This window comes from Staurois parvus, unplaced genomic scaffold (genome assembly GCF_062004578.1).
Source record: "Staurois parvus isolate SC_StPar_1 unplaced genomic scaffold, SC_StPar_1.0 ptg000746l, whole genome shotgun sequence".
NCBI classification, from domain to species: domain Eukaryota; kingdom Metazoa; phylum Chordata; class Amphibia; order Anura; family Ranidae; genus Staurois; species Staurois parvus.
In genome coordinates, this window is record NW_028318542.1 from 2,220,916 (window position 1) to 2,233,053 (window position 12,138).

Below are 12,138 nucleotides of genomic sequence, written 5' to 3' on the forward strand. Positions count from 1 at the left end.
TGCACTAACTAGGAGGGTTAGATATTCGGGAGAATTCAGTAAAGTACTACCAAAAATGTTCTGCTGTCATGGCTTCTTAAAATGGCCTGTGCCAGATTCAGAAATCCTTACCACCCATTTTGGGAACTTTACCAAACCATACAGGAGATTTTTTTTTTTTTAAAAGGGATCAATGCACCAGATTAAAAAATAACTGGCACAAGTTCATAGATAATGAAAAGGGAGGTAACTGAGACTTACACTAACTTGGCATATAGAGAAGGGCAGTGTGCCTGTCCCTGTATACAATGTAGCAGAGTTGCATATTTGCCCCCGCTTCCTTCTCCCTTTTACTGGTTGTTAAGAACATTGTCAATTTCAAAGCCAACAGTCTCCTAGCAACCAGTGATGCTGTAGTGGGCGTAGCCTGATGGGGAATCTGGGAAATTAGTTCCGCCTCAGGTCCGCTCTCGCCTTATGTTATGAAATCCCATGATTGTCTTATGGTAAAGGATTCCTTCGCAGCTTCTGATGAAACCCTGGTTGAAAAAATATGTACTTTACTATACTATTAAAACTACATGGCACCTCTGTGTCTCTCATTTTAACTTTTTGCAACCTGTGGGTGGGGCTGAAGGTGCCCTTGTGGGCACACTGTGGAACTGCACTCACCAATGCCTAAACATTAGGCAGGAGCTTGCGTTCATGTGAAATCAACATTAAGGCATAACTCCAGACTCAGAAGTGAGCAGGAACTTGCAGTAACTCTTTAGGTGATCCATGGCCCAACGTCTTACACTGTTAACACTAAGCACTTCGAACACAATTTCTGTTAGAGAACAGCATTTCCCCAGGTGTGCAGCATTTCTGAGCCAGTACTGTATTCATCCCAAAATCAGATGTTAAAAGCAACCTTTTTTCTTAACTCATTTCAAACAACATTATTCACGTCATTGAATGCATTAATTGGAATTTCTGTATGAATGTTCATACAAACATTTGAAAATCTGTTAGTGTATGGTCAGTTTTAAGGAGATTTCCTATCACTTCCTGTCCTGATGACAGTATTGTAAAGATGAAGAATCTCCTGAATGGCACCACAGAAACAAAAGAAAAAAAGTTTAGGCTAGTTATACACTTTAGACCGGGTTCACATACTCTATATTGCCAAACATATTGGGCCAACCCTCCAAATAATTGGACCCTCCAAATAATTGGCCATGGGGGTGATTGTTCCAATCACCTCCATGGCCACAGGTGTATAAAATCAAGCACCTAGGCATGCAGACTGCTTCAACAAACATTTGTGAAAGAATGGGTCGCTCTCAGAAGTGGGATCAGGGGTGGACTGACCATTTGGAAACTCAGGCACTGCCCGAGGTGCTGGGGTTGGTAGGGGGCTTCATGAGATGCCCCTGGTACCTTTTTCATAGGCTTTTTTGAGTTTGGGCAAGGACACAGGGGCCCCATGATCCCCTATTGCCCGGGGGCCCCATGAGTTGTCCGTCCGCCCCTGAGTGGGATTATAACAAAGTGGAAGCAACTGGGAACAATAGCAACTCATCCACAAAGTGGTAGGCCACATAAAATGACAGAGTAGGGTCAGTGCATGCTGAAGCGCACAGTGCGCAGAAGTTGCTAACTGTTTTCAAAGTCAATAGCTAAAGACCTCCAAACTTTTTGTGGCCTTCAGATTAGCACAACAAGAGTGCGTAGAATCCTTACCTAAACCCGATAGAACACCTGGACATGGATGAGTGAGTTTGGGATGGATGAACTTGATTGACCTGCACAGAGTCCTGACCTCAACCCGATAGAACACCTTTGGGATGAATTAGAGTGGAGACTGCGAGCCAGGCCTTTTCGTCTGACATCAGTGTCTGACCTCACAAATGCGCTTCTGGAAGAATGGTCAAACATTTCCATAGACATCCTCCTAAACCTTGTGGACAGCCTTCCCAGAAGAGTTGAAGCTGTTATAGCTGCAAAGGGCAGGGCCAACTCAATATTGAACCCTACGAACTAAGACTGGGAAGCCATTAAAGTTCATGTGCATGTAAAGGCAGGCGTCCTAATACTTTTGGCAATATAGTGTATGTGCGGGGCTGGTTTCAGTGCAATTTGTAAAAAGAGTCCAGCACGATTTCATTCAGTGGTTTAATTGTGATTTATGTGCAATTTTTTTAAAGTGCCACATATATGCGAATTGAATGCATTTTGAACCACATCCGATTCACATAACATGTGAACCAAAGTGCCTTTCTATGGAGTCGTGCAGTGTGATTTTAAAAAGAGTAAGGTATGATTTTCTGTCCAATTCAGGTGCGATTTCCAGTATCAGGCACTTAAAAAATTTGCACCTGAAATGCTGAACAAAATTGGACCAGAGTATTTTTACAAATCGCACTGAAACCAGCCCCGCACATATGTAATCCCGGTCTGACACTGGAAACTGCACCTGAATTGGAGGGAAAATCATACCTGACTCTTTTTTTAAATCATACTGCTGCCGGCCCGCACATATGTGAACCATTTCCATAGTAAGCTGGTTTTGTTCACATGTCATGCAAATGTGATGCGGTTCAAACCCTTTGACTAAGTGTGCATTCTGCGTTGTAAAATACATGTAGCTTTGTGCATTTAATGTATGATATGAGATGTGTTTTTGTGTGTTGCTGTGCATTTATTGTGGAATGGGCTGGTTGAGGGGGAAAGGGTTTCTAATATATACTTCTCAACTGTGGCGGGAATTTATGGCATCTTTGGAAGTAAGAGTCCACTGACAGTTTATGCTAGTACATAGTGATCTGTGGGAATTTGTGCCTATTTAGGCAAAGGAGCTTTGCAAGATTGGAAACTAATGTTAGACAAGAAGACCTGCCTGCCAATCAGCATCATCACAAGAGTGTTTAATTACACTGAAGTTAGGGCTTTGTGAAGACCACTCGAATTACTCCATGCAAAACTCATCAAACCATGTCTTTATTGAGCTGGTGTTGTGCGCAGGGGCGCAGTCATGCTAGAACAGAAAAGGACCTTCTCTAAAACATTACTACAAGGTTGGAAGAGCCCACTTGTCTAAAACTGGCCATAGATAGATAGAATTTTGTATGAAAATTCTTAGGAAAAATCTTAGAAAAATGTGTACAGAAATTCTCAGAACATTCAATTAATGTCATTAAAAGATTTCATTTGATTTTAATATTTGATTTTGGAATGAATGGACTTTACAGAAGTAAAACCACATACCCTGTTAGAAATTGGTTATTTCAAGAAAAATTTCCTTCCTATTCCTTTGAATCTGAGGTCGAAAATGAACATTGATTCTACACACGATATTTTAAATATTTTTTTAAAATATTCTTCCCAAATATACTGACACATATTTTAAATACTAACATTTTGGCCGTATTCAATATACTTAAAAAACTTGTACGTATATATTACAAAACTATGAAAAATTATGAAAAATATTTTTTGAAATATTTATTTTTAAATATATTCTTCAGATTTTTTTTTATATAAAATTTTAACATATATTTTTACATATATTTGTAAATGCATTACAAAAATGTAGACTGAATGTATTTTTAAAGACATACAGTATATTTGAAAATTTATTTATATATATATATATACACACACATATATATATATATATATATATATATATATATATATATATATATTTTGAATACGGCCAAAATTGTAGTATTTCAACTATATGTCAGTTTTTCTAAGAATTTTCATTTGAAATTCTAACAATCTATGGCCAGCTTAGTTTTCAGGTGGACCTGATTGAAAGCTGCATACATGTCTATGGGCAGGTGATGTAAACGAACCTGTGAAGCAAAGAGCATGCAAGGGGCTTTGATGTGAGTTCATATAAAGTAGTGAGAGGACAATAACTTTTGGAGAGCTCACTGGCTCATGTTAGGCTGCTCACAACAGGCAGGGCTAACCTCCTTTGGTTAACAGAAAAAATATTGAAGGAGAGCCAGAAAAAAGTATATATACTAAAAATCAGCCAATGTGTTTTGGGGCCAGAAGAAACTCCTTTTCATTAGGGTTTCAGTTAAAAAAAGAAACTTGAATGAACTCAAAATTGAATATTGTCATGTGTGAATCTATGTAGGGAGGCTGGTTGCTGGAGAAGGCGAGTTACTAGCTAGCAGTATCTGTGTGAGCAATCAAGATAGGAACTTATCTTAGGTGACAAAAGTGTAAAGAAAAATATTTTTCTTACCTAAAAAAAAAGACATACATCCTTAAATAGATCAAGAGAGCATGTATATAAAAGGGTCCTAAAATGTTTTTCAAAGTTATAGCATCAAGAATACTTTTCACTGCAAACACCCGATTTCAATAGCTCAGGAGGGTGATTAAACACTTCACCATCAAAGGATTGATTTGCTAGTATATTTCTTCTTAGTTTAGTAAATGAGGTGAAACTCTGATGACTTCAATCACCTAATAATGTACAAAGAAAAATCCTATTTTTTTTTTCATTTTCCTTGCACGTGATTGGGTATTCTTAGCACCATACCCCAACACAAATGCAAATACCTTTTGTGTATCTGAACACCTGTTGCTTTTGCCCAACTAGACAAGCCTTTGGGATTGTCCCCCTTTTATTACTTTAAAATTTTCATGTTGATCAACAAACATTCTCCAACATTCAGAAATATTTCTGCAACATGTACAAAAAAATGTTATAAATTGCACAGCCCATAACAAAAAATCTAACAGTTTGTGACCCAAACATTATACACAAAATGTCTAATCCCCCTAGTGCTATGCTGGCAGTTTATTCCAGCCATGCTTACCGTGTTGTGCTTGATCATCCAGTGCTTGGGGAGCATTGCAGAGTTACGGTATTTAAAAAGCCAAATAGCTGTCCGGACCTTCCCTGTATAAAGGTCTTTATTCCAATAACAAGAAGATTAGATTTGTACCCTCCCCCATTCACAAGCTGTGTACGCCTTAGAGGCTGCAAAGTCTAACTGAGTTCAAACACCTAAAATGTGCTGTCATAGATATCTGATAGATAAATGTACAGTGCTATAACAAGACATGGAAAAATGCAAATCAGCAATTTTTTCACCAGTGACACTGACCCTGAGACTGTTGTTTATCAGAGGGTTCAACTCTTCACAAAACTCATCCAAATTTCAGAGCTTGTCATTAACACCTTGGGGTTGCTTTACAAATTACAAAAAGACTCTGCACTTTTCAAATGCAGTTGCTCCAGTGTTTAGTAAATGAGCGAAGCTCTGATGACTTCCATCATCCAATCATGTGCAAAAAAAAATGTATTGTTTTAAAAAATTTCCTTGCACATGATTGGGTAATCTTTTTAAATGACACTTTACTACATTTACTAAGCTCTGGAGCAACTGCACTTGCAAAATTCACAGGGGTTGATTTACTAAAGGCAGATAGTCTGTGCACTTTGCAAAGTACAATTGCACTCTGCAAGTGCAACTGTTCAAGAGCTTAGTAAATAAGTAAAAGCTCTGCTGACTTCCATCATCCAATCATGTGCATGCAAAAATACTGTTGTTTTTTTTTATTTCCTTGCACGTGATTGGGTATTCTTTGCAAAGGGAAGCTTTACTTCATTTACTAAGCTCTGGAGTAACTTTTTATGCATGCAGAGACCCTGGACAAAAAATTGATGGTGGTTTTAATTTTTTTATTGCACATGATATTTGCGCAATGGTTTATCAGCACTAAATTTTAGGAAAAAAAAAACATTAAAGTTATATTTAGGGCACAAAAATGCAATATATTACCCAATTTTTTAGTAAAATTTAAAATTTGAGGTTGCACCGACTAAATAGATACCCAATATGTCAAGTTTTAAAGTGTTTGAAAGCCCATTTTTTACCTTAATGTATTCCCTGCATTAAGATAAAAAAATGTCCCAGTGCTAGTATTGCCCCCTCACCTTCCTATATACACACCTGAGTCCTATCTCGATCCAGAGCTGTGCCCATCTGCAGTGGCGCTGGTCCCTCTTCCAGAGGTAAAATGTGTCTGCTGTCAATCAAATTTAGTTAGAAGGGAGCAGGGGGTGGAGCCAAGACATGCTGCGTGTGTCTATGACGGTAGGTGCCCACCTTATGACCCAGATGACGTACCCACCCTCCTCCATCCTACCACACCAATCCCAACATAAAGACAACAGATTTACCAATGGGTTTACTACTGCCCATCTTTGTTGTGAGAGCTGCTGCCTGGGAGTACAAGCCACACGACTCTATCTCCACCATCGGAAGCTCTGGCAAAGACCAGGCATTCTCAAGCATTGCACCTCATGATGAATCCTTGTCCCCCATTTGTGACACAACTGTTAATCTTTGTTCAGTCTGTCTTTGTACATCGTCATTTATTTCTGATGGTTCACTTGTTTTGATCTCCCTCCACTAATTTTTGCCCTCCTCTGGTGTTTGATCCCCATGAATGCTTGACCTTTTTTTCCCTTTAAACAAAATTGGATGTATCCTGCAGGGTACTGTGGACTAATGAAAACCCAAAGAAAAAGGGTGTCCACCTGGTGACCTTAATATCCCTACCTGTCACTACATCCAACCATACATAAACCCAACATCAAGAGTGCAAACTTAGGAATTGAAACATCAAGTCTTAGAAAGAAAGAAAGAAAGAAAGAAAGAAAGAAAGAAAGAAAGAAAGAAAGAAAGAAAATGTGTTTAGGGAGAGAAAAGGTGTCATTGCTACATTACAATTCTGTATGCAATGAATTTGAAATAAAAGATTCACATTGGTACTGCAACTGTTCAGACTTTCTTGATTTTGTATTGACCTTTGTATAAATCATTGCTGGTGTTTACCGACAAGCCTAAGCTTTTGTACTGTTCACTTCTGCTGTTGTGTTATATATGTTTTCACCCAAGATTCACAGGACTTTCACTCAAGATTCACCCATTCCCATTCTAAGGGAATATTAAGTAAAAAAAGTGAAAGTTGTGTGAAACGTGAGTGAAAAAACATTGGTAAAAAGATCCTTTAGGCTATGTTCAGCATGCATGCTTTGTCAGCAGGCGTCAGACAGGAGTTTGGGAAGCGTTTTTAACGCTTCTCAAACGCCTATGAAAATTCTGCACTTGGCAGCACACAGTGTGGTTCACACTGAAGCGTTAGCGTGGCGTCATGGCAAAACTGGCGCCTCATGTTGAGTCAGGAGGAGTTGAAGCCTCCCATTCAAGTCTATGGTGCCACTCCTCAAACGCCTGGCAGACGTTGGCGGTGCGGTTGCGACATGGTTGTGAGGCGTTTGCGGAGCGTTAATACCATTTAACTTCATTATAGGCATTGTGGTGCAGTTTTAATGCTTGGCAAATGCCTATCAAATGCTTCACAACCGCGCATAGGTCGTTTGGGGAGCATTTAAGGAACGTTAAAAATGCTTCCCAAATGCCTGTCAAATGCTATAGGGTCTTTTGGCAAGAGTTAGACAAGTATAAAACATCAATTTAGAACCTATGAGCCTAAAAAAACATTAAAATAAAAATGGCCCATACCAACTCAAGAAGACTGAAAGATGGTATTTAAAGTGTTACTAAACCCTGGACCCTGCATTCACTATATCTGGTCTCCCCAGACCCTGCATTCACTATATATGGTCTCCCCAGACCCTGCATTCACTATATCTGGTCTCCCCGGACCCTGTATTCACTATATCTGGTCTCCCCGGACCCGGCATTCCCTATATCTGGTCTCCCCGGACCCTGCATTCACTATATCTGATCTCCCCGGACCCTGCATTCACTATATCTGGTCTCCTCGGACCCTGCATTCACTATATCAGGTCTCCCCGGACCCTGCATTCACTATATCTGGTCTCCCCGGACCCTGCATTCACTATATCTGATCTCCTCAGACCCTGCATTCACTATATCCGGTCTCCCCGGACCCTGTATTCACTATATCTGGTCTCCCCGGACCCGGCATTCCCTATATCTGGTCTCCCCGGACCCTGCATTCACTATATCTGATCTCCCCGGACCCTGCATTCACTATATCTGGTCTCCTCGGACCCTGCATTCACTATATCAGGTCTCCCCGGACCCTGCATTCACTATATCTGGTCTCCCCGGACCCTGCATTCACTATATCTGATCTCCTCAGACCCTGCATTCACTATATCCGGTCTCCCCGGACCCTGTATTCACTATATCTGGTCTCCCCGGACCCTGCATTCACTATATCTGATCTCCTCAGACCCTGCATTCACTATATCCGCTCTCCCCGGACCCTGCATTCACTATATCTGGTCTCCCCGGACCCTGCATTCACTATATCTGGTCTCCCTGGACCCTGCATTCACTATATCTGGTCTCCCCGGACCCTGCATTCACTATATCTGGTCTCCCCGGACCCTGCATCCACTATATCTGGTCTCCCCGGATCCTGCATTCACTATATCTGGTCTCCCCGGACCCGGCATTCACTATATCTGGTCTCCCCGGACCCTGCATTCACTATATCTGGTCTCCCCGGACCCTGCATTCACTATATCTGATCTCCCACAGTACACAGAACATGGAAATGTAATTATTATAGTAATTATAAACTGCTAAATACCTTTTCTCATCAGCAGTTAGAGCAGTCTTGTGTCTTCTATCAGTGTCCGGCTGAGCACTAGTTAAAGCTTGTAGGAGGATTTTCCGTTCTCCTCTAACTGTTCTATGAGGCTGCATAACCCCTGACCCTCTGTCTGGACAGTGCTGATTAGCCCTGTGCCGATCACATGCACCCTCCCAAAAAAACTCTCTAGCAATACACACCAAACAGAGCATGTGCAGACTTGCCACTGCTGTTCTAACTATGGCAGATGGATTGGGGACAGCAAAAGAAGGGAATGATCAGAGAAGACAGGATCAAACAGTCTTTTTACACAATGCTTAGGATTAACCTCTCAGATTCCACAGTGAGTATACCAAGCATGCTTCAATACATATACAGACTGATTTTACTGTTGTGGATTTAGTAACACCTTAAGGACGCTTGCAGGTGCTGGCTCCCAAACAACCAACTAAAATCAAACACATTTCTTAACTATTGCATGCCTGGACCACTACTTATCCACTGCATGCATTTATTTTTTCATTTAGTGAACTAACAGTTTTATGAGGTATCAGTGAATTGATAAAAATGTGTCAGATCCCCTAAATACTCGATGTAGAGCTATTCATCCTGAGGTCATCACAGAGGACAAGGGGGCACTCTTTACGTCTGGAGGAAAAGAAATTTAATCTCCAAAAATGGAAAGGTTTCTTCACAGTGAGAGCTGTGAAAATGTGGAATAGACTCCCTCAAGAGTTGGTTCTGGACAGCTCAGTGGATTGCTTTAAAAAAGTCCTGGATTCTTTCCTAGATACACAGAATATAACTGAATACTAACATTTATAAGTAAAGTTGATCCAGGGAATATGCGATTGCCTCTCGGGGGGATCAGGAAGGATTTTTTTCCTGCAGGAGCAAATTGGATCATGCTTTGCTGTTTTTTTTGCCTTCCTCTAGATCAACTGTGGGTATAGGATTATAACTTTTTTTTTTTTAATGGTTGAACTGGATGGACTTTTGTCTTTTTTCAGCCAGACTAACTATGTAAATACCACATGTGATCTGCTTTAGTGAATGTGAATGTAGAAATGCTGAAGGGTGAGGGCATTTAGGGCACACTGTGAAGCTATAATTGTGTGTGATATAATCTCTCTTATAGCTTATGCAATAAATTAATAACAGCCTTGTGGGAGCTTCAGAATGTTGTGTTTTAAAGATTAAAAGATCAGCTTTTAATAAAATTCATAACACAATACTAAAGATTTTATTATATATTTTGTTGGTGTCATAAATGTATACAAGCACCCCAAAAGTTTCATCAACATATTTACACTATTTTCAGATGTTTTTATTAAATTACATATGAGTGTTGATCAGTTCCTCTTTAAAATTCCCCGGTAAGCAAAGTGTTCTATTTTGTAAATTATCAACAATGACAAGGTTCTTAACCCCTCCCTACTCTATCCAATGCTAAAAAATAGTTTTGAACTTGGTGTTATATTATAAGAAAAACCTAGAAACATTTAGCATGGTCTACTTTAATTCTCAAGCTGGAGACATTTCTAATTCCAGGCTGCTAAAAATTAGATTGAATGGTAGGTTTCCAAGCAGTACAAACAGAAGAACCTTCCTTCCACAGTCCACGTGTAACTGGCAACAGAGTGTTCACCTGGTGCCCTTGGCTGACTACGGTCCAGCCTCTGAATGTTTAAGTTGCAGTAGAAAGATTGGCCTTCATTGTTGTAGAATAAAAGCCTCACAAATAATGCTCTACTCAGTCTTGGACATTGCCACTCAGACAAAAAACAAGATTATCTGGGGAACAAACATATATCAAAAGGCCGATGAATGGTACTGTTACTGTTGGGCAGAGGAGAGATGTCAATATCTAAAGGATCCTCATCAGATTTCAAGTTAAAATTTTGCAGAATAGTAGAAATAAATAGAAAGAGCTCCATTCTTGCCATTCCTTCCCCAAGGCAGATCCTCTTTCCTGTAGGCAACAGAAACACAAGACAATCAAGATGCTGACTGTAAGTCTCATATAAAAAAATTTGTTTCTTCCATTTACCTATAGAAAATGGCATGAATGCCTCATTCTTCCGGAATCCCCCCTTTTCATCTAGAAAATTTTTTGGGTTGAATTTGTGAGGGCTCTGAAAGTGTTTAGGATCCTTCAGGACAGAGGTCAGAAGTGCAAAAATGGTTGTGCCCTTCAAAGAGATGAAACATTGTAAAAGCAATATAGTCAATAATAATACAAATATATAATAGAATGTTCATCAGGTTTAAATAGAACTATGGCTCCTTTTTAAAAACAACACAAAATGTGCTGAAGCTGAAATCCAAAATATAAAAAAAAAATATAACCTTGCAGAACCTCCCTACACAAATTGCCAGGGTGAGGTGCTTGGTAAAGCCTGAGGCCAGAAAAATATGAAGCCCTCCCTCCTCCCACCAACCCTAACCTGCCAGGTTTTTTACTGTGCTTACCTGATGAAGCAGGATATACTTACCTGAGACCCCTTCTAGGTCCCTTGCTTTTGCCATTCCTGGGTGCAGGGAACTGCTGATCCAGGGTTGCAAATCCTCCCAAGACCACAGGTCCCCCTGCCAACTCTTGAGGTGATGTCACTGGGCACTCTGCTGGACAACCAATAGAGGTGTCCATATCACTGCCTGAGAAACCAGTTCTTGATCTTTGGCTTTGTTATCTATTGAGGGGATTAGAACTTGAATAGGGCAAGGGGGGTATAGGATGCCCAAGGGAACCAAAAAGGACAACTTCCTGAACTATTCACAAGCTTCTCCTTCTTCTGCAACACAATCTCTGTTGGAGTACTAGCCAGCATCTCCTAGCTATACCACCCCAGGCCCTATATGAACTCCTTTTCACCCAGCAATCTGGAGACTTTATTCCTGAGCAGGGGATTTGTCTCCTGTCTCTTTAAATGAGGTGAACAGTCACTAGTAGGGGGCTAATCTGGTTTCCCACCAGAATGCTCCTTTCCCTATTCACCCAGGGGGTACAGGCATACTCACTTAGATCCTTTCATGTACCACTGGTGGGTAGATTTCTGCCACCCGGCAGCTGGGCTGCTCCTCTCCTGCCATACAGGTGGTCCTCTCCCAGGGGGCCAGTGTGTCCAAATTTTTCTTCCTTTCCAGCTCCAGGCTTGCAGGTAGGCCCCATCCCATTAGGCCTCCTGGCAGCCTTCTTCCTCCAACCTCACATCTTCCTACTCCGTCTTCCACCCAACTCCTCACACACCAACTCCTGCCACTGAGCAGGCTCTTACACTTTAAAGGGAGTCTCAGCCTCTTGCCAAGCCTTCTATTGGGAATTGGCTGAGGTTCCTCAAGCGTGCAGCCAGCCACTCCTCAGAGCCACCCACTGCCTCCAAGGCCTTCCTCCAAAAGCCTCAGAGCAGGGGGAAATTCCAGAGGGGCTGGCCTGTAGAGTCTCTCAGCCCTGACCACAATCTGACCCCACTGGCTATTACACCTGAGCTGCTAATCAGTTCCTGGCTAACCATTGGGATCTAGCTCTCCCTAGGTAAACTAGGAGGG

At 41.0% G+C, this 12,138-nt stretch overlaps 2 protein-coding genes across 2 annotated transcripts in view; both read right to left on the minus strand.

The window, feature by feature from the left end:
* LOC149445108 (cytochrome P450 2G1-like) overlaps window positions 1-4,946 on the minus strand; it is a 37,535-nt gene extending 32,589 nt beyond the window's left edge. The window contains exon 1 of the mRNA XM_089654151.1: window positions 4,806-4,946. The gene's annotated coding sequence lies outside the window, so the exon portion shown is untranslated. The remainder of the gene's footprint in view (window positions 1-4,805) is intronic.
* A 4,863-nt stretch (window positions 4,947-9,809) lies between these two features.
* LOC149445109 (cytochrome P450 2C8-like) overlaps window positions 9,810-12,138 on the minus strand; it is a 36,059-nt gene continuing 33,730 nt past the window's right edge. The window contains exons 8-9 of the mRNA XM_089654155.1: window positions 10,640-10,781; window positions 9,810-10,561 (exon numbers count right to left, since the gene is read on the minus strand). Coding sequence (XP_089510281.1) covers window positions 10,380-10,561; window positions 10,640-10,781 — 324 coding nt within the window. The 3' untranslated portion in view covers window positions 9,810-10,379. The remainder of the gene's footprint in view (window positions 10,562-10,639; window positions 10,782-12,138) is intronic.